The sequence below is a fragment of the Notechis scutatus genome, chromosome 1, assembly GCF_049901735.1.
Source record: "Notechis scutatus isolate UNSWTSFEM ecotype Mainland chromosome 1, rNotScu1.2, whole genome shotgun sequence".
NCBI lineage: Eukaryota > Metazoa > Chordata > Lepidosauria > Squamata > Elapidae > Notechis > Notechis scutatus.
The window spans coordinates 114,308,667-114,332,738 of NC_142009.1; the positions used below are offsets into that span (position 1 = coordinate 114,308,667).

At 36.4% G+C, this 24,072-nt stretch overlaps 1 protein-coding gene across 1 annotated transcript in view; it reads left to right on the forward strand.

Annotated features, from left to right (window-relative positions):
- RNGTT (RNA guanylyltransferase and 5'-phosphatase) overlaps nucleotides 1–24,072 on the forward strand; it is a 121,023-nt gene that overhangs the window by 57,650 nt on the left and 39,301 nt on the right. Inside the window, exons 11-12 of the mRNA XM_026666545.2 lie at nucleotides 2,111–2,275; nucleotides 12,432–12,500. Of these exons, the coding sequence (XP_026522330.1) occupies nucleotides 2,111–2,275; nucleotides 12,432–12,500 (234 nt within the window). The remainder of the gene's footprint in view (nucleotides 1–2,110; nucleotides 2,276–12,431; nucleotides 12,501–24,072) is intronic.

Here is a 24,072-nt window from a genome sequence, read left to right on the forward strand (position 1 = left end):
GAGGGGGAATCACTTGCGCATGCGCAAAGACGCGTGGTGCACAAGGGGGAATCACATGCTCATGTGCAGAGACGTGTATGTGCAGCTGCGCATGCACAGAGATGCGCATGGGGGGTGAATTGCACGCATGTTCAGATGCGTGCCGCATGAGGGAGGGGTCGTGCACGCATGCACAGGGGGAGTTGGGGGGCCCAGTATGCATTGCCTTCTGGGTGCTGGCACACTTGCATGCGCACAATTATTGGCACGGGAGCCGAAAAATGTTAACCACCACTGTTATATACATTACTTTATAATATTTGTAGCCCTCAATTTAGTTAGCTGTGCTATTTGTAGAAATCCAACTTCATTATTGAGCATTAAGAAATGAAAGTGAAATCTGATATTAAATACATTTTAATATTAATATGTCATTGGCATAAGAAATATATTTGTATTTAAGATAATAGTTTAAACTTGAAGTTTACATACCAGTCTTAATAAAGAAACTTCTATACTGAGACATATATTTTTTTAGTGTTGTTTTAAGTAGTAATGGGTGTCTTCCATTCCTACTTGAAAGGAAGTTTGAAAGGAAACAATTTAGGGAAATGTAGGAGGACAGTGGGACTGGCACTTCTAATGAGTGGTTTTAAAAAAGATTTAAGTAATAAGGAAATTATAACCTACTTTAGGGGGAAATTATGTATTTTTTGAAGGAAAAGGTATGCATTGTCAAATTATCTGGTCAGAGTGACTGTTACATTTGCTATTTTTTGTTGGAATTTCTGGGCAAGGTTAAATGTTGTACTCCATGCTTGTTGTAGTAGACTATCCCTGCAAACCATAAGGATAATTACAGCTCTTTCTCTCTATATATTTTACTGCCCTCTGAATTCGTACTTATAGTTTTATTGGCCTCATTTAAGGTTTGTTGCGATTAATAAATGCAGTTGTGTGTAAATGAAGGGAGGAATAGGGAATGCTTATATTGTTAGTCTCCAATACATCTCTGATTCAGCTGACATTAGCTTTTTTTGATCCACTGTAATAAACAGACTGTAATGCATTATCCACCTGCACGTTACCACCTTACTGGGAGAGTGAACACCTTTTTAATTGTAGGTGTTCATGCAGTAAAAAGAATATTATAGATGGGTGATGGGAAAGAAATGAAGTGGAGAAATCAATGGGAGAATAAGCTTATATAAGGAAAGCGGAGGGAATATGGAATACTATTGATAGAGGCTCTAGAGCAGGGGTGTCCAACCTTGGCAACTTTAAGACTTGTGGACTTCAACTCCCAGAATTCCTCAGCCAGCAAAGCTGGCTGAGGAATTCTGGGAGTTGAAGTCCACAAGTCTTAAAGTTGTTAAGGTTGGACACCCCTGCTCTAGAGCAAGGGTGTCAAACTCTGGCCCGCAGGGCTGGCCTGAAAATAGCAAAGGACCAGCCCGCAGTGCCTCTGCTAGTGAAAACGGGGCATGGGGGGGGGCTGTGTGCAGCTCCTGTGTGGCCCGTTTTTGGCCTGGACAGCCTCCTGCACCACTCTTCCAGCCAAAACAGGGTGCTGTAGGAGACGTCCATCCTCTCCTCTCCCCCTTCCCCGTCCTGGCCTGGCCCGCAGAGGAAAACTATAATGCTGATCCGACCCTCGAAGAAATCCAGTTTGACACTCCTGCTCTAGAAGCTCCAGAGCAAGAGAAGGGTTAACGTGGACCGAATGTACGTACTTAAGAAAGACTAAAAAGAGAAGTTGAGTAATGAAAATGGAGCACAGAGAAATATGAAGGAAAATGTAAGATAATTGAAAACCTGCTATGCAGACTTAGGAATATTGTACTAGGCACAAAAAAGAAAGCAGACTGTTAATAAAATGATAGATTTGTCCATAGTTTGAAGTGTCCTTTTACATCAGTAAATATAAAACTGTTTTCAGAATTATTTGAACTCCGAAAGAAAAGATGCCCCGTTTCTCTTCCAGTCTTTCTAATCTTATCGCTAGAGCAAAATTATGACAATGTTAGAAAATCATTGTTGAGTTAAACACACCTAAGTGAAAATTTTCTTTCATGTTATCTAATTTTTATAAATTGTGTATTCATGGACTTCTGATATTTTAATTTGGCAGGCACAACCAGTTGGAGAATGTGACTTTAATATTCGCCTGTCATGTATAGAAAAAGAGATTATACTCCCACGGCATGATAAAATGAAAAATGGTCAAATTGACAAAGCACAAGAACCTTTTAGTGTTCGTAACAAACCATTTTTTGACATCAACATTGCAAAAAAGGTAAAAATATTCTTGATATCTGCTGAATGGTAATTTTCTTAGCACATAATGCTTCAAGCCTTACAAGACTTTCCTAAATGTAAACATATGCTATTCTCTCTCTCTCTCTCTCTCTCTCTCTCTCTCTCTCTCTCTCTGTGTGTGTGTGTGTGTGTGTGTGTGTACACGTGTATAGAAATAGCTTTCCAATAGATTCCAGCTTCTAATTATGTTTTCTCAGAAAAGTGCAGGACAAAATCAAGCATGCAGCCAAGTCAAGATTTGATCTCTTAATGAATAACATTGCGAGTTATTTTCTGAGAAAATGTTTCTTTGCTCAAATTTTCAAGGAAAAAGCAAGGGGCCAAGAATAAAGTCACACATAGCAGAGCATGAAGGAGGACATCTAAAATGTCCTTTAGTGAGTACTTAACTGTCAGCAGCTTTGCAAAATTCTTGTCTAGTTTGGAAATAAAAAAATAAGTGTTATTTCATAAATAACATGAATAAGTCTCCTTAGTAAAACTTGATCATAGGGCAAGAATCAGTCCTGGAAAGATTGAACACAGGCCTCTTATGTATTAAAGGTATGGTCTCTGCTGACCTAATGACCCTGTTAATCGAGGCATGCCATATCAATGTACTGCTTCACTTGCTTTTTGATCTTTGTTTATTTAAAAAAATCCATAGTAGTATGTACTGATTTGCATTTGTTCTTATTTTTTTGTTTTCACTATTATATACTTAAAAAATGAATTACTGTTCTCTCGATACTTGTAAGTTCATGTATAAACATAACTTTTTATTATATCATTCACTAAATGTCAGTCTAGAAAAGTCATCAACACGGGTGCACAGCTCTGCTTGATCATTTCAACTGGTAAAATGCTTGAATGAATAAGAAGGCTTTTCAGCCTGAAACTAAACTCATTAGACAAGCAGTAAACCTTTCAGTTAATGGAATCACGAAGTCTTAATACACAAAATTTGAATGTTTTATGATCTGTAACAAGTATTTCATTTTTTCTCCTTCTGTGTTAATAACAGCTATGTACCTATGCCAGAGTATCCTTTATAGTCTATTCGACAATACATTTTAAGTGGTCATTAGATTTCCAGATGTTTCTGGAAAAATGTAGTCCTGTCCTGTAATAGTATATGTTAAACTTAATTAATATATGAGAAACTCTTAATAGCTAATTATTTCTAACACTAAATACATTCAAGTTGTGCCTGCACTAAATTTATTAAGTATATTGAATGGCAAATAGTTACATCATTCAAAGTGCTTTTGTTACATTTTATTTAGTCAGACATACATTATCCAGAATTCTATCCTTTATGCAGTTTTTATTGGAGAGTTCTGAAGGGTCTTCCTCCTTTTTTTTTGCTCAGACTTCTGCGAACTTTGAATTTTGCTGATGCAGATATATTGTTTAGCTAAATAAGCTTGTGTTATCTTCTGAACTTCAGAAACATAACAACTTCAGAGTAAACAACACCGATCAATGGGATTTTAATACTGAATCTTTTGGTAGAGTCTGTTTAATCAAAGTGCATTGTACAATTGATCTTTCTGTCTTTCTCATAGAAATAGTGCCTGATCCTGAGCCACATAATTTAGTGATAAAGTTGAATTTTGTGCTCAGATTTAAAGATTGCCATTATAAAATTATTCTTTAGCTAGCATTAGTCACTTTCGTATTATTTATTATTTGCAACTGCAGATTTCTATCTTGCTGCACATTTATGAATCCATCTAGGAAGAATATATTTGGTTAGCTTATAAGGCTAACATAAGAAATAGGGTAAGGGACATAGGGCTCGAGGAAGCAGCATTGGCTTGCTTTTCAAGCAAATTGGATCTGCCTTCTGTTCCCACAGTTAATATTTTCTAAAGTTCTGCTCATCTCTAGAAACTGATCACATTTAATATTGCACCGTTTTCCATCCTCTTAGCAGAGTAGGGAGAGTTTTGAAATAATAATATTTCAGATTTGAAATTAATAATAATTGGTAGAGGATGGATTTTTGCCATTGCAAAAAATGAAAATGTGCTAGGCATTGCAGAGAACAAAAAATACATTAGAAGAGACAAGGAGAAATATGTGTGTATTGAACTCATTGACTTCTATAGCTAGAGAAAGGAACTGTTGACACTATCTGGAGCTGTTACTTTGCCAAAATCATAACACCCCCCCCCCCATTCTTTCCTTTGTTTTATTTTCAGTTTTGTTTTTATTTTCTAGTCCATCAGTAAGTCTGAATCACCTATATCAGCCCTGTATTTTCTGCCAGAATTGACATAGCATTCTTTTCTCTGCCTTTTCCCAGCTCCATCTGTTCATTCTCATTTCCCCCCTGTTAGTCTTCTATCTTCTCACTGTTTGTCTCTCCTCCCTATGCCTTTTCTGTTTTGCATTGTCATTTCTACTATCTCCATTTTCTTGGGGAAAAATGCCTACTAATATTCTTTTTTTTTTTTTTGGTTGCTTTTATAAATGTGATCACTGTTCTCTTCTTTGCCTTGTTATTTCACTCTTTTGGGTTTTTTCTGCGCAGTGTAAGAGCTTGTTTCTTAATTTCAAGTCATGCTATAAAACACGATCCTGATTGAATCATGATTAACACTCATCAAGAGTGATCCTTCCAGTTCCAAATCAAAATAAAATATGCTAGAACTGAGAGGTTTCCAAGCAGATGAACTGCACATAGGTGGGGTTTTTTTTTTGGGGGGGTATTACTGGGATCTGCCCCCACTGCTGCTTCTTCCCTAGTTGCCCTGCAGCTGCTTCTGTCTCTCTCTCACACTGTTCCTTCATTTCCTTTCTTAACAGCTGTGCATACCACTCCTCCATTTGTGAGTTGAACAATAAACTACACAGTCACAATTTACTGACTGCTGGGATTTGCTTTTTGGGAATACTGCAGATAAGGTTGCTATATCTGTCAGTTCTTTGGGCTGAAAATAAGCACTGAGAGTTACTTATATGGTTTCACTGATGAGTATCTGAAGCCAAACAGACACCATCACAGCCTGTTTCTTTCATTTTTGAGGTAACCATTTCAAGAAAAAAAAACTTTTAAATCTGTTTATGATATCCGAGTAATTCAGTTTAGACAGCAGGGCAGCATTACTTTGTCAGTGAGTCAATAGTGATCTCAATATCAACTGGGATATTTAAAATATTAAGTCAGTGTAACAATCAACCTATGAGTAGCTTTTTGATTTGTTTACAATATTCAAATAAGCATTTGAATGAGTGACTGAACTAGTTTAATTTGCAGATCAAACCCATGAAGCGCCCCTTGCAAAAATGTTTCTTTAAGTATTTAATGATCAACTACTAGAAGAATTGGCACAAATTATGGCAAAACCCTGTATTGCATACCTTCATTTTTCCAAAGTCTATTTTGCTTCCATTTTTCCTCCTTTCCACTGTTACGTTAATTCACCATTTATGGCAGTACTGACAAAGCTTGACTGACAATCAAATTTGTTATTAACGGTTTGTGCCATTTAAGTGCAACATGGTAATGAAATCTGTCTTGGAAGGGAAAGGGACTTAACATGGAGTGTCAGTGTAAGAGGACGCTTGAGCCTCAGCTTTGTAGATGACGATTTGCAAGTTGGCTTCATTGTTTTAGCCGGCTTTAAAGTCACTGAACGCCATGCATATCTCCTCAGCCTTTAAGGGCTTGTTTATTACATTTTAGGGCTTATTACTTATAACATATATGAAGAGCAAGTCATATTCATGTAGGGTACATTTCCAAAGGAGACAAAATGTTATTTTCATGGCTCAGATACTATTTTACAATGTGCTCTCAACCTGTACTGGTTGATGCTATTGCGCAGATTAGCATATTAAATGGCTTTTATCTTAAAATTTCAGGATATGATATCTCACTCTCATTTTTCTCATTCATGAAATGAGAAAAGTGGAAAATGTTTAGCATTGCTTGTTCTGTCTCTTTGGAAGGTAGAAAATGTAATTTGGGGATGAGGGAGGGAAATAATTATCCCCTGAAAGGGTAATTAGTCTACATATAGCAGAAGAAAGGAATATGTGGTGCAGTAATTAGTTACTTGAACTATGGAGAAAAAAAGGGCTAAATAAAAAGCTACTTTTCATATGGTCTAATAACAAAAGAAGATGAGTCAGAGCAAAGCCCATCTAGTTTACTGAATGGTTTGAAAATCTCACTTCTTTTTTCCAGCGCTCACTATGGCTTGGATTAGGCTGTGTTTCCCTTTGGCAGTCATGCCTGGCTCTCTTTCCCTTTTGAATGCACCCTGAATAACTGTGCCTATATGGCTGCACTAGTCAGCAGTGGGAAAGGGGAGCTTGCTGTTCATCTTGTGGGCTTTAAAGAGCAGCAGCAACACATTCAACAAGAATGAAAACATGCACCTTTCAAAGAGTAGTTCAATGATATGCTATACCTTTCTCCTAAATATACTGAGGTACCTGTACATACTAATACACTAACGTGTACATATTGTTGAATTAAGCATTAAAATATTTTTAGTATAGCTTCGAGGTTATTATTTTGAATGCATTAAATATGATGAAGCTAGTTTGCAGTTTTTGTCTGGGTTCAAATATGACTTGTGAATGCAATCCTTATTGTCAAGATTGAAGCTGAGGCTGCGTAATTTAAACAGCGTTACAAAGAATCCAGGGCTTTTTGTTACTTTAGATTGCATTCTGTATTTACTGACAGGAACTAAGGTCCATTGAAATTATCGGGATTTTATATATAAAAGCGAAATACCACTCATGCATCATCACAAAATCTCCAGAACTGTAAAAGCCTACAAACTTGAAATTTGGCACATATGTTCCTCTTGGCTTCTAGGTGCTCACTAAGAAAGGATTTTTCGAAATGACCATCAGAGCATTAGTATTTCTTATCATTAACACGCTCTGATGCTAAGGAGTTCTACTCCCCTTCCCCACCTGAAAAGAAATTTGTTCCAAATGCAAAACACAAGCAGAGAAGAGGAGTTTCAGTTTCAGTTTCACAGCACCAAGCAGCTTTAGTACAGAACAGTTGAGCTAAGCCACACCCAGGCTCCTTGCTGTCTCCTTGCTTACATAGCAAATACTGTTTCACTTTCCTCAACTCTCTCACACACTGACAGAATGTTAGCCAGATGAATACCAATGGATGCCAGTAGGCAGAGGCAGAATTTTTCCCTTATTTTCCTCCCCAAAAATTGAGCCCGACCATATAGTTTCATAGCGAAGCATGGGTATTGAGCTAGTTTTTAAATAGACACACAAGGGTTTTGAAAATATTACAGAAAAAAAATCATTATTTGGGGAAAAAAAGCCTCTATAATGTTAAATCCACAATTCTATTAACAGGTAATTCTTACTTAACAAACTATTCATTCAGTGACCATTCAAAGTTACAATAATGCTGAACAAATGATAGTTATGGCCAATCCTCAAAGTTGTGACTGTTGCAGTGTTCCCCCATGGTCACATGATCAAAACCTGGACACTTGGCAGTCTGATTGCATTTATGACTGCAGCATGAGCTTCAGCTTCGTCCATCCATCCATCCATCCATCCATCCATCCATTGCCTCTCATCTTTTGCCTTTTGTCCGCTTTGTACTCTGCTGCCTACTCCTTCTCCTCTGGCAGAGCTCTGTTTTTTTCTTCCTGCTGTGGATGAGACACAATTGTCTGAGGCAGCTGTTGCCTTGCAGGACGCCCTTATGTGACTACTCCCTGGTTACTCTGGAGAGGCACACTGCAAAGATCCTCCATGGATGGTGAGGACAGTTAGGGTAGGTGGCAGAGTGCAGGGAGGACAAAAGGGCAGAGATGAGAGGCTGGTGGGGGGAGTTGAAGCAGGGACTAGCACAATAGGGGACAAGAAACATGAGGGCCTCACTTAATGACTGCAACTGAGACTACTGGAACTGCTGTCGCTAAGCAGTATGGTTCTGTAATATTTTGCTTGACAACAGCATAGTTTAGCAATGGAGATTCCAATCCTAATTAGGTTTGTTAAGTGAAGACTAACTATATAGTAGGTTTTTGAGATGTAAACATGGATGCTGGAGTATTCATTGGTGGTGATAAATTGGGCATAGAGTATTTTACCTTGGGTTCAAATTTAATGAGCCATAGGCATTACTGCTCTGTTTCCAGTTTTGTGTCTTGAATTTAGGATTAATTGCTGATTGTAAAATGTAGCACATTGTAATTGCCTGGCAGTTATAAGATATGGATGATTAGTAATATTGTTTTAAGGCCATGTTATATGAGTATTACTACAAATGAAATAAAGTACATGATATGAGTAGCTTTTAAAGTTAGCAATTAGTACCAAATACTATTATCCTAATTGCCCTGGACAGCTTTGAAAACATACCATAGTGACCTGGAGCAACTCAGAGTTAGCAGTACTCTGACTTTTATTCCCTTATGTAACAGATGGCGCTCATCTGTTGAAAGACTGTCAAGCTGTGGGTTAGCAAAACATTAGTAATAAACCTTGTCATATGTTAAACTTGACCTGACATTAATCAGGCTTGGAATGCTACAACAGAATCATGGATAGTAATTAATGAGCTGATGCTATTAGCAAGCAACAGTATCATACTGTTTTTTCTTTTCTTTTTGGAAAAAAAACAATTACATTGTTAATTTATAGTTAGTGGTAATAATATCTTTAGAGTTTTGCATGGTGAATTTCCCTCCTCTTGATTAGCTAATCTGATTTATTATATTAAAAGCGTAACCAGATAAAGAAATGGTTTTAGAGTGGTGTACAATCTATACAGGTGGTTACTTTCGCTAGAAGGATTTGCATAGTTTCATCTAATGTGCCAATTGTCCATTTTTCTAGCTTGGAAAGTACTTCAGACAACCACTAATGTCCTAGTCATTTCACTGGGCAATTGTTCTAATTCACTTTACATATGGCTGTTCTTGAAGCCCACACAGAAACTTTTAGAATTTAGTGTTGTGGGCAATAACATATATGCCTGTGTGATACCAGTATGCTTCTGAGAGAAATGCAAGGTGCTGGTTATGACCTATAAAACCCTATGTGGCATTGGGCCTGATTACATGAGGGAAAGCCTATCTCCTGTGGAATCAGCCTAGCTCATTCAGTCTGACAGAGCTGGTCACTCTGGGTCCTTTCAGTTAAACAATGTCATATTTGAGCTCTAGAAGCAGACAGACCCCACCCCTTCTCTGTGCTTGTCCTCTGAAATAAGATTCTCTAATATGGCTTCCACAGTGTAGGCATTCTGAAAAGCCTTAAAGACCTTAAGTCAGGGTGCTAGGGGCTCCTGAGTGTGATTATAAAGATCTTATTTCTTTCTTTTCTTTCTTCATTTTCATAATTATATTTTGTTTTTATTCTGTTGGTTTTATTGTGTATCACCCAGAATTGAATGATGCCTTTTTTTAAACCTCTATAAAATTAATTGTAATCTTGTTTATTTCTCTCCAGGCAAATATATACATGCATCATATGAGACTGAAGATGACTTTTATATGTATTAAAAAGATTGACTATTCAAACATTACACATGTTTCTGTGCTTTATGTTTAGTGGTAGCTGAATCTAAAATCGACCATTTAAAAAATATTCATATTGAAATTGATGAGAATTTATTCACAGCTGTATTAATTTTAAAGGATTTGTCTAAAGTATGAATACGATTGAATTCAGCTCTTAGATTGCGCTAGACATATTTTCACTGTTCCAAACAGTTTTTTTTCCTCTTGGGTCTTAATATATACCAATGGTGAAACTCCTATATATTTCCATTTACTCTTATATCTCAGGAAGAGGTCTTGCTTTGCACCCTGTTCTCCACATAGTAATGACCCAAAACAGGTCCTTTTTCCATAGTAGTATAATGATATGCAAAATCACTTTTGATTCCCCCCCATCAATTAATTTTATCAGGCTAATTAGAGAGTTATGCTTTTATAGTGAAATATGTTTTGTAATAAGTTAGCCTGGGCATGAATATCAGAATGTGGCATGTCTGTATATTGAATTCCTGTGCGTGCACACACACATATACACACATTTATTACATGTTCTTGTCTGATACAAAATTATTGCAGATATGGTCTTGACTAACTTTTCTCAATATAATTCAGAATGGAATTGGTTTGATTATACTCAGTTTTATTTTTTCATTATAAAAACAATATTTTATTTAAAAATCCTTAGTTCTGGAATAGTAAATTGCATTTGATTATATGCACTAGCAAATGAAAAGTAAAAATAAAACCTGTGAAATTAGCAACATATTACTACTGTCTTCAACAAATGTTTTAATATATTTTGCTCTGTAACATTATGTTTATTTTGTATTTGCTGATTATATTATCTGTCCCCCATATATATGATATACTTGGCTATCCTATTAATTGGCTATCCTATTAATTTTTTTGCAATTATAAGTAGTTCATGTTGCATTATCCAAATTGTACAAAAAAAAGATCTATTATTATAACAGCATTCTCATTCTTGTGTCTGCCATAAATTAATTTAATTAAAACTTATAATTAGCAGTTTTAATATATTTTAACCAGAAGATACTGATTTAAAGTTTGCTTTAATACTATGGTATGAAGAAGAATGGATATTTGAACCTATGTTTATTCTTTTTAAGCTGTGGCGCCTTTCATGTTAATATTTAGGCAGAATAAACAGTAGACCAGTAGACCAAAAGTAGAACAGTAGACCAAAATATTTTTTGTTTGGTTTAAATTTAGAGCAACTTTTTATACATATCTTGATGAATGTATCTTTTCTTTTATGTATACTGAGAGTATTTGCACCAAGACAAATTCCTTGTGTGTCCAACCACACTTGGATAGAATAAAGTATTCTATTCTATTCTATTCTATTCTATTCTATTCTATTCTATTCTATTCCATTCTATTCCATTCCATTCCATTCCATTCCATTCCAAGTACATACTAGTAGATTTTATCTTCTAATATTCCCAAGACTTCCTCATTCATACGTGATAACCCAACTAGTAGAAGAAGTCGATGTTTACCTTAAACAATCTTAAAGGATTTATAACAACTTCAGATATAAATTCATTGGCTTTCATAAGGTAATGGAGAAGGTTAAGAAAAAAAAAAGTGTGGAAAAAGTGGTCCTACAAAGACTATTAAAAAAGAAACAAGTCTGCAAAAAGGAGATCTTATTGGCATAATGATGAAGATTATTATAATAATGTATACCTAAAGATATATTATATACCTTAGTGAGAGCTAGTTGGTCCAGTAGTTAAGGCTCTGGGCTGGAAACCAGGAGACGAGTTTTAGTCTACCTTAGTCATGAAGCCTGCTCTCTCTCTCTCTCTCCCTCTCAGACCACAATGTCAGACTTAGGCAACAGGTTGGTCGATCAATTTCTGTTGCAACCAAATGGATCAGTACTGGATTGATCTGATAAAAGCAGACTCTACACTAGAAGAACACTAGGAACAACAACAAAAATGTTTATTATAAAATGCTTATTACCACTCTCATCTGGCAGTGTTTACTTTTGACTCACTATAGTTTAATTCTATGTCTTAACCTGAATAAATGGTGACTGATCTAATCCCATGGTCATGTTTGAGGAATGGGTGGGTCAAGCCTCAGACCCCTAACTCAGTTGGATTATTTTTTTTTCTTTTCTGCACTTGAACTGCTACTAATTTGGATAGAACGAGTAAAACGTAATATGGTCACATGTAAAATGATTTCCATACCCCTACTTGAAAGCATTTAAAACGATGCTGACTAGTAATGCTTAGAGGCACTGTTGGTATGAATTAGAAATTAGTGTGGGAGAAGCAAGGATAAAAAATGGGCACAAAAAAGGCAAGGACTGTTACATCTCAACTGGCCTCATGTCTTCTGCAATGCATACTTCAATTCATGAACATTAAAATGTGTTTACTGTTTCATTGCAGTGCTTATCTCCTAATCCCATCTGCTTTTTAAACAATTAATTAATAGACATTAGATGTTAATTCTTTCCAATAAATGCTGTGTATAATCTTGAGGGGAGTTATATGGTATATAAATTAAGCAGAGATGTTTAGATATTTTTCTTTTATATGTCAGGGTTGTTTTACTTCTTAATTTCAATTGCTAATAATCATTTGGTGCTTCTTGCAGCTTCTTGAGGGAAATTTTGCAAGAGAAGTCTCTCATGAAGTGGATGGACTAATTTTTCAGCCTGTAGGAGTAAGTTGCATGAATTTGATTGTTACTGTATTAAAATTATGTGATAAAATTTAAAAGTAATCAATTTATGCTACAGAAGAATGCTTAAATTGCTATCAAAAACATTCTACTTAAAATATAATGTTTTTGATAGTAACTTTTTTCCTTGTCTCTACAAAAAATAGCATGCCCTGTTAATATGAAATATTTAAGATTACATATTTTATTACCTCTCAGTCTATAAATCATAAATATATTACATATTCTTAAAGGTTTAGAAGATTCAATTGTTTTAGAATAAATATCTTTGAATACTTTGAAACTCCACAAACTGCCATGTGGCACTTTAAAGATTAACCAATTTGCTTTAATGTAAGATATCATCTATCACAATTCATTTCACTAGATGCATGAAATACAATTCTGAGAATGGTGTGGAGAAAAAGAGCAAGATCTATGTATTTGTGTATGCATGTACACTTACACATCTACACACAAACCCACACGCACGCACACACACAACACATTCACTAAGACAGTGATCCCCAACCTTTCTTATGCCGCGGCCCGGTATCCCCAACCTTTTTTATGGCGCGGCCCGGTACCGGCATTAGCTGGGCGCCGCCATCTTTTTGATGAAAAAGTGCTTCCGGTGACCTCACCGGAAGCACTTTTTCATCAAAAAGATGGCGGCGCAGCTTCGAGCTTTTCCGGGTAGAAATGGCTTTCTACCCGAAAAGCTCACGAGCGCTAGCGCCGCCATCTTTTTGATGAAAAAGTGCTTCCGGTGAGCTTTCTACCCGGAAAAGCTCACCGGAAGCACTTTTTCATCAAAAAAAGATGGCGGCGCCCAGCAAACCAGCGGCCCGGTAGGACTTGTTCCACGGACCGGTACCGGTCCGCGGACCGGTGGTTGGGGACCCCTGCACTAAGACATTCTTCAATTTTGAGAACAAACGCTAAGGCATTCTTCTATAGTGCTTATTAACATACAGTATGTGCTATAGTAAGAACAATTCATTTCTGTTAATTTCTAAGAAATAGTACTGATTACGCACCAAGTGGTACTGACAACTTTTGCACAATACAATTGTCCTTTGTAATGTTCTATTATATTTACCTTGAGATCAGGAATGACTGGTGGGTGGAACACCTCACTAAACAACTGTCTTGGACAGCAGCCAAAGTTACTTTGCAACCAATGCCCATATTTACAAAATTGGAAATAACTTTGCAACCAAAGTCAATTAGTACCCATTGTTCTGTGCCTGATCCATTTTTCTCTGCTCCCACCAAAGCAGAAAGATTACTTAACCAAGCAATCTCTTCCTTAGCTGCTTTTCTCCACAGCAGCGCAGTGCTGCTCCCAAAGGTTCTAAGTTCTATCTAAGTTTAACAAGCTTACTTCTATGACTTTAATTAGCCTCTGCATCTCTTTCACTCCTTTGAATTATGTTTGCCTCCTAAGGAGCTCCTGCAAGAAGCATATTGACAGCCAGCATATTGTTTTTGATGTGGTGTTCACCACTATGTGCCTGCTTGCTCTCTTGTAATCCCTTCCTCTCCAATCAATGTAAATATAACCATTAATTCACTTCTTGCTAATTATTCCAGCATCATAGTGAACATTAAACGAACAGGGAGTGAGGGGAAATAAATGAAAATGAAGTCAAATTGTTTCAGTCTTCAGATTTTCCACTTAGTAATCATGTCGCTTAGTGACTGAGTTGCTGGTCCTAATTATGGTTGCTAAATGAGAACTACCTGTTCTGCATTGAATGATTATATGCAAATATTGGTTAATGTATTATTTTTTATTCGTGAAAATCCTGCCACAGATAGAGATGTATAGTATTTTAACAAGAAACAAACATTTGTTAACAAGAAACCTATTAACTTTTTCAGTTGTTTTTTCCAAAATATTCAGAAAGCAGACAACAAGTAATTCTGTAGAATTATAATTATAAAAAGAAAAAAGTAATGCGACTTTGCTTCAAATTACAGAATTATCAGAAGGTTTGTTACACTGAATAATTTATTACTCATATAGATATATGATTTTTTTCTTAAATCATACACTCAATCATAGAATTAATTACAATTCAACAAGCTAATGTCAATTTATTACCTCAAAATATTTGTCACAGTGCTAATTTAGTAATCCAAAAGAAACATCCTAGGGCTCTAAGACAGGGGTCTGCAACTTTAGATACTCAAAAGAGCCATATGGACCCGTTTACCACAGAAAAGAAAACACCTGGAGCCACAAACCTGGATGGGTGTGGCTAACTCAATGTCACTCCCTCCCATCCAGTCACATGACCCTCACCCCCAGCTACGCCTACCCAGGTTTTGTGGTGCCCGGTATTTTCTTTTCTCTGGGAAACAGGTATCTCTCTGTGTGTGTGTCTCTCTCTCTTTCTCTCTCTTTCTCTCCCCTCTGTCCCTGTCTCATCTCTCTCTCTTGTCTCATCTCTCTTTTTCTCCCTTTCTCTTTCTCTCATCTTTCTGTCTCAGCTCTCTTTCTCCTCCTCCTCTCTCATTTCTCTTTCTCTTCCTATCTTATCTCTTTCTCCCTCTCATTCTCTCTCTCTGTCTCTCTCTCTGTTCGTCTCTTTCTCATCTCCCTCCCTCTCTTTCTCCCCCCCTCTCTCTTTCTCTCTCCCTCATCTCACTCTCATCTCCCTCTCTTTCTCCTCCCTCTGTCTCTCTTTTTCTCTCTTTCTCATCTCTTCCTCCCTCCCTCCCTCCCTCTCGTGTGTATATGTGTGTGTGTTCCCTCTTGAACCATTTCCATAAACAGGTGAGGGTTGGGTCGTTGTTTTTTGCTAATGTTGTTCTTTCTTCTTCTTTAGGTGCTTTTTACCATATGATTTAAATCAAGAGTCTTTTAGGTTCCCAGATAAATTAAGCTCTTTTATTCCCCTGCTGTGGCTTCCTGTCGGCTGAACCCACTAGTAGTTTGCCCCCCCCCCCCCCACCCTCTTCTACCACTTACTCCTCACCTGCCCTGAGAAGAGAAGGGTGATGGCAGTGGATGGAGACTCGCTCCATATTCCAGAGCGGAGTGAAGCACCCCTCTACTTGCCTCTTCTTCTGCCCTTGTTGGTGTTGCATGTACCTTGGCTGCTTGGGGAGATGCGCAACTTCCTCTGTATCCCAAAACACTGGCTGGACTGGCTGCAGCCGATGCTCCATGTTGTAATGGGCCCCAGGAGGAGGAGGGGATGCCATCTCCCCCATTGTGAAGCACACTAAATTTAAATGTGCTGCGCAAGGTGCTGCAAGAGCAGTGAGCAGGCCATGGAGGTGGTAAGAGGAATATGGGGAGACACGCGACTTTCTCTCTGCCCCGAGACACTGGCTAGGCTGGCTGCAGCTGATGTTGTTGCTCTTGCCGCCTCCATGGCCTGCTCGCTGCTCTTGCAGCACCTTGTGCAACAGAGTTAAATTTAACACGTTTCACAATGGGGGAGACGGCGTCCCCCTCCTCCTGAAGCCCATTACGATGTGGAGCATTGACTGCAGCTGGCCCAGCCAGTGTCTCAGGCAGAGAGTAATTCGCACGTCTCCCCAAGTGACCCATGTGCTTGCAGCACTAACAAGGGCAGGTAGAAGAGGCAAGTAGAGGGGCCCTTCACTCCCGCTCTGGAATATGGGGTGAGTCTCTATCCGCTGCTGTCGCCCTTACCTTCTCAGGCAAGGAGTGAGCTGGAGGGGAGGGTGAGAGGGTTGGGGCTAGCCAGTGGTGGGATCATCTGACAGGGAGCCACAGGAGAGGGCCCAAAGAGCCACAGGTTGCCAACCCCCGCTAAAAGGGTTACTTTTAGTTGGTATCTCTCCACTTATAAAATACCATTTTATTGGTCACAGGTATGATTTTTGTTGATCTCTCCTTGCACATCTGGCAATTTTATTCTGTTCCAAAGAGATGGAAACAGATGAGAACCACCTATGATAGCCTATTAGCCATCTTCTGGGGGGAAAAATCTGAACTGAAGAAAGTTCTGCTAAAAGTGGAGCTGAGGACCAATGTGGAGTGAAGTAGAGTAGATCAGCTTTTTGTAATTCCTTTCTAGATAAGGAGATTGCCCACAAGTTCTGCACATAGTTGCAGAATTCCTCCTCCTCTTCATGAGGAGACAGGAAGATAGTGGTCTCCAGTGGATTTATAGCTCTGGGAGATAAAGGAAAGCCATTCTCATTCAAACCGCAGTCAGTTCCCTTCTAAAGGATACTGGCTCCACCTATTTCCTTTTCTATCAATTTCCAAAATCATACCTATAACCAATCTATCAATATGAAGTGGTTTTTATAAGCAAGGGGATACTAATTAAATATAACCTTTAGAGTCTTAGATTTTTCTTTGGAGCACTATAAAGTACTATTGTCAACTGCTTTTCAGCTATTAGAAACCTTTGATCAACAAGTTTCAGAACTACTTGGTGAGTTTTCTTCAAACCTTAGTGAGAAAAGCTTTAAATATAATTGTAATTTTTTTCATAAAATAAAAACAAAAGAGCAGTTAGAATGTTGATTTTGAAAAGTTACAAATGGATTAAGGGTTCAGATGGATGTGAAATAAGTTTTTGATACTAATTATAAGAATCTTTCCAAAGAGAAAATGCTGCTGTTTTGAACTCTTAAAACAACCATAATAGACTTTTGAAGACTAGACCCTAAGGGGAACCAGAAGGGACTAAAGATTACAAGTAAAGAAGAACACTTAAAAAATTGACTTACTCATACAGAATGGAGCAAAATTTTATTTATGTATTTATTTTAGATAATTTATATAGCCACCTACTTGCTCACAGCGATTTTAGGTGGCATACAGACAATAAAAACACAATGTAGAAAAAAATAAAAATAATAGAAGTAAAAAATAACAAAATAAAAAAACCCAGCTGCCCTAGGTGACAACACACATTCAAAACAACCATTTAATGGGCTCCATCCTACTCTTTGTTCCCCAGGCCTGGTGGCAAAACCACATCTTCAGGGCCTTGAGACAGAGTGGCAGAATGGGGGCCAGTCTAATTTCGGGAGGGATAATGTTCCAGAGGGAGGGAGCCACTACGGAGAAGGCCCTTTTGGGTCCTGCCAGATGTCTGACTTCAGGGGACGGGACTTGCAACATTCATTGCCTCCTTGCTCTAGTGGGTCGGGTGGATGTGACCAGCAAGAGACGGCCCCTCAGACAATCTGGTCCAAAGCTATGAAGAGTTTTAAAGGTGACAACCAGAACCTTGAATTACATCTGGAAGGAAATCGGCAACCAATGCAGTTCCGTAGGAGAGGTGATATGTTCACACTGTGGTATACACAAAACCATATGGGCCACTGCATTTTGGACCAGCTGGAGCTTTTGGTTGCTTTTCAAGGACAGCCTCATGTAGAGTGCATTGCAATAATCAAGATGTCGTGCCCCCATCAGAGTCTGAATCTGAAGGGGAAGATGAACAGCTGACAGAGAGCAGCAAAGTGGCTCCATTGGCTGTGGAGGAAACTGGGGAAAGGCAAAGTCAGGCTGGGCAGAACATGGAGGAGGTGGAACAGGGGAGAGGGGGTTCACATGAAGACCAAGGCCCACCCCCTCCTAACCCTAGGGCGTGCAGAGAAGAATGCAGAAGAGAGCAATGTGGGTGGCATGGCTTACGAGGAAGAAAAGGGCCTCGATTACCTTCACAAGGCACACCTGGGGATGGAGGAGAGGCAGCTGGGAGGGGCGTTTGCCAGGAACAAACGCTGAATTCATCTAGTGTTGAGAGTTGTGGCCTGCATTCCTGGCATTCCTCCTTACTATTTGAATTATTGCCGTGCTTCTGTGTGCTTGTCTTGCTGGAATTATTGACGTGCTTCCTTGCTGGAGTGATTGATTGCAGTCATTCTGCTTATAGCGTTTGGACTGGAGTATCTGCAGCCAGAGGCTGCTGCAGGTTCGTGGGAGAGCTTTTCTCCAGGCTGGAGAGTAAACGGAACGTTGGGGGCAAAGTTGGTGCTAATAAAGGGACTCATACCAGTTCTCTGGCTGTGTTTCCTTCGTGCCATGCCCCAGGTCATCACACAAGATTTAAAATTTAATTTTGAAGATACTGAAAGCTATATGGACCCATAACTCAATTTTAAGAGTACCTGCTTCTTAAAGACTATGTTTAAAAGATGTTATGGAAGAGGAACACGTTTTTCTGGACAAGACAGATTGATGTGAAAGCATATTTAAAAATGACAAAATCCAAGAATGATTTGAACAAGGATTCTATATGTCACACAAGAAAAACCAACTGATGTCTTAATTATTAAAAAAGATGTGCAAATATTAAACCAAAAATGTGACCTGGATATTTTTTTTATATTAGATTTACCAAAGAGACTTTGAGGAAAAAAGAAAAAAAAGAAAATTTTAGAATATGATTTGAAGGGACTATATTGTTAAAAGTAAAAGGAAGGGTTGGTTTATTTGATTAAGATTAAAATAAATATGTTGTTATCTCTGGTAACAGAGATAAAATGATGATCCTTTATGGATCGGTTAATAGATAAGAGATGGGCTATGGAAGGAAGAGATCATTTATTGTAATTCAAGAGCAGGTGACATGTTACTAAAATTGTTTATACTTGTGATTTAGAGGGAAATTATTTCTTTGTATATTCCTTTTCTTTTTCTTTACTATATTCTTGTTTCCTTTTCTATTCTTTATATATTTTTTCTTTTCTGCTATGTTTTTTATTTTTTTTGTATTAGTTTTTATTTTTTAATTAATATTTAATAAATACTATATGATAAAAATCATCTTTGTACCTATTCCTTTGATCTGAGCATTCTATCAGCAGAATGATATGTTTCAATTCATAATAGTGTTTTATAATCCAGTGACTGGTTTTGCTTATTGTTTCAAAAATTTCAGTGAGAGACTCAGTAGGATGGAGAGATATTCTATCCACTGAGGATAATATATAAAATATATACTATATTTTATGCTATGTGTTCAAAATGTAAATGTTTAATAGAAATACATAATTATTTATGAATTCTTTATAAATCTTGGAGTATAAATACTGACTTAATACTAGATTTTTAGTTTTAAAGTAACATGATTCTTAAGGTTGTAGATAAACATTCTCATCAAATGTGGGAGTGAGCTTCTTAGTATTTTTTTAAATTCAAATGGATATTCACAAAATATTCTCTACTTTTTAAATTGTATTAGTATGGTCAAGTGATAATGTAAAATGTTTAGGGAAAAATAATTAAATTAATTCCTTGAAAATTTGGTGTGGTAGCTTTTCAGCATATCGTGACCAATTGATCTTTCAACATAAACTGTAAGCAGTCTCAGTGAATTTGATTTATCCCTAGCATAGAGTGAGTGTGGCTTTCTCTAAATTAGTTCTTGGTACGTATAGGACTAGATTAAAATTAAATAAATTCTGTTGAGCATCCAAGACCAGTGTTTATCCATAACCTTCTCATATAGGCTAATTTTTTTATCTTTGATCATTTCATTTTAGTAACAAAAGTTTTTTTCTTGGAAAGTATAAATTAACTAATGCTGTAGAAAACAGACAGCTTAGTAATGCATCTTCTTGTTCTACATCACAGATGAAACTAGAAAATGGCTTTAAACTTTTAAAATAAAATTATTCATTCTCGGGGGAAATAAAATTATGATCAGATAAAGGTATAAAACTATCTTTATGCTACCGATATTGTACAATATCTTTAAATTTTGGTGCACTGGAATCCATAATGATCTATTATTTTTATATGCCATTATTGTTGCAATAGGTGTCATTCCTCACTAATATAGCATTGTAGAAATACACTTCAGATCATGCTGGTTAATAATCTGTTAAATAGTTTCAAATACTATGTTTTGTATTGTACCATAGAAGCAATTTTCTCTAAACCACTTCGTAGGGTATAATTGCTGAACAATATTTCTTGGTGCTTTATGTTTTTTTAAGAAAATCTATTATGTGAACCTGCACAAGAATTTTCAATAAAGCTAATTGAAACTCTGCATGCAAGCTAAGACTTGGCTCTGCTCACCATAATTAGAAATAGATTTCCTAGTATCAGAATAATTTAATATAGATATCATGTTAATATTGCCTGCCTGCAATCAGTAGCACTGGTGCTCTATTCCCAACAAACATGTCTATGAAAATCTTGAGGGGAAAAAAGAAGGTAATCAAATGCCTACATTGCAAATGAGACTGTTCAAATTTTTGCATTGTAAGCAGAAATGGACAATCATAAATATCCCCATGGATTTATAAATTTATTGCTAATTAGATTTGATAAGCAATTATAGCACATAAATAAATAAATACACAAAATCCTATCTTTGCTATTAGTTAAATAATTGTTAATTACAAATAAAACATCAAGAATGATTGCATTCATCAAAAAGTTCTACTTTTTAAAAAAGAATGATACCTGTAAAAGCGTTATATTACTGCTTCTCAGCCTATCTTGAAAACGTGACATTTTAATATAGTTTTTAGTTATTGTTTGATGTACTTATAACCTGCTTAAAGATTTTATTTTTTATCCAAAAAACTCTCAAGGGTGCTTTATTAGCATTGTCTTGTTGTGAAAAAGTAAATCTACAAATGTCATTTATTTCCAAGAAAAATGCTACTCTGCTTAACTGCTTCTAATTAAGTAATACATTTTTACTTTCTTTTTTCTTTTTTCTTTATAACTGTCTCGGTAAGTGGAGCACTCAGCCATAAATGGCTCTTTGCTTATGGGCTTGAAAATCTTATTCTTTTTCTAGAAGAGTTTGAGCTTTAGTGGGTAGTTCCAGGGGGGAAAAAAATAATGAATTGAAGATGGTTCTGCTAAAAGCAGACTTAATGACTATGGCAGAAAGAAGGGCTGAAGAGCAGACTGGCCCTTTGTAATTCTGACGAGGACTTGAGATCACTCACAAATGCTCTAGATAGTTGCTCCTCATGACTCCACAAAACAGCAGTCTCTAGTCAATTTAGAATTCTGGTTGACAAGAGAACAGCCATCTTGCTCAAACTGTGTTAGCTTCTTCAAAAGAACACTGGATTCATGTACTTCCTTTTCTAAATACTAACACTTATGAAAATTGATTGTTAACTGCCTTTCAGTTTTTACAAACTTTTGGATTGACTAGTTTCATAAAGCACCTGATAAGATTTTTTCAATTCTTAGTGAGAAATGTTTAAAATATAATCATATTTTTTATGAAATAAAAAACAAAAGAGCAATTAGAATGTTGATTTTGGAAAGAGACTAATGGTGCATTTGAAATAAAATTGTGACATTAATTGTAAGAAAAACCATAATAGACTTAGAAAGTTGTACCCTAAAGGGAACCAGAAGGAACTAAAGATTACAAGTAAAGAAGAACACTTAAAAATTTGACATTCATACAGAATGGAGCAAAATGCTTTAATTTTGGAGACACTGAAGGATATATTTGAACAGTGGAACCAGAAGTCATTTTTAAGAGTGCCTGCCTCTGTAGAAAGACTATATTTAATAGATCTTATGGAAGAGGAACAAATTTTTCTGGACAAAACAGATTGATGTGAAGGTGGATTTAAAAATGACAGAATACAAGAATAATTTGGAAACAGCTTCTATACAACACACAAGAGAAACCAATTGATGTCTTAATAATTAAGAGGATGTGCAAATAATAAACCAAAAGAGTGACCTGGATAGCTTTTTTATATTGGATTTATAATAGGGATTTTGAAGGATTTTGTGAGAAAGGACAAAGGAAAAAATGAAAATAAATGAATTTTTAGAACATGATTTGAAGGGACTAAGGAACTATATTATTAAAAGTAAAAGGAAGTGTTGGTTTATTTGATCAACATTAAATAAAAACATTATCTTTGATAATCTTTTGCTGATACCAGGCAGGACTGAAACGATGATCCCTCATGAATTTGTTTATAGATAAGAGATGGGATATGGAAAGAAGAAATTATTTGTTGTAATTTAAGAGTGGGTGACAAGCTACTAAAATTGTTTATTGTAATGAAAGGTGAATAATTTCTTTATATATTTCTTTCATGTTGTTTCATTTTTACTTTTCTATTTTTCTATTTTTTCTGCACTTTTTATTTTTCTTTTTATAATGTAACATGTTAGTTTGTATTCATTTTATGTTTTTAATTGTATTTTTAGTAAAATTACTATAAAAAGAGTTTGACCTGTAGCCACAGTATATGAAATCAAATTCACCATGTTTGCTTGATATGTAGCAAAACTGAAATGCTAATGCAGCACAGTAGACCAATTGGCTCCTGCTCCTTTCTACATGTATGGATGCCTATCTTAATCTCTGGCCTTTATTTTACAATTGTGATATGTACATGTAAATTTTAGAAACTGTAAATATTGCTTGAAGTGCAATGCAGGCATTACTATAGAGTGTGCTAACGGCAGAAAATGCTTTCAGAAAACATATGTACAACTTTGAAACCACACTCCTTAATCCTAATTAAATTAGAATAGAATAGAATAGAATAGAATAGAATAGAATAGAATAGAATAGAATAGAATAGAATACTTTATTGGCCAAGTGTGATTGGACACACAAGGAATTTGTCTTGGTGTAAATACTCTCGGTATACATAAAGAAAAGGTACATTCTCTAAGAATCAAGAATCATAACGTGCAACACTTAATGATAGTCATAGAGTACAATCAACAATCAAATCATACTAGGAAAGAATCAATATAAATCATAAGGATACCAGCAAGGGTAGAACATTGCTTGTATGCTGATGTCGTGTTATGAAGAACACAGCAAATTCTCAGTGGTTTGAGGTATTGGATGACATTGAGCAATTTTGTACTGTTGCTTCCCTCCTCCTCCTCAATACTTGGTATCAGAATCTCAGAAGAATATCAATAATTGTCAAATTCTGTATTTTTAAGTTGCCTATTTCTATGTGCCCAAATTTTAAAAAGTTTGAGATACCTCTTGGGAGTGATTAATGTTATTTCCTGCAATTTTCACTTTGGGTTAAGCATTCTTCCACTATTGTGTAAGTCTTTGCTCTCAAGGAACATCTTATCATCATAAGTGAGACATTAATAACATTACAGAAATAACATTATTCTTTCAGCTGACACTGCTTTGATTAATAGGCAGCCAATTTATCATCTGTAGTATGTAAAGTTGTAATCTTTTTTTTTTACATGTTATCAGTGTACTTATGCAGGTGGGAAACACTATTTCAGTAAATGAGTACTGAGAATAAAGCAAAGGTGCTGTTTGGGCCATCCCCATGGAAATCTGAACATATCATAACAGGCCCTTGGCATTTTAAAAAAAACATGGAGAAGGCAAGCAACAATGATGGATCTCTTCAATCCCAATTTGAGATCAAAACTAAATCTCAGGGCATCAATATAAAATATGGCTACACATGAGTCATCTTCAGGGTCAACACTCTCATGACTTCTGCAGCCACAAAATAACTGTCCATAGCGCTTAAAGCAGAGAGGTATTCAGAATAAAGGTAATTTAAGTTACAATATGTGGCTTTTCTTTTTCTTGCTCAGAATAATTGGCTATCAAGTGATTGCTTT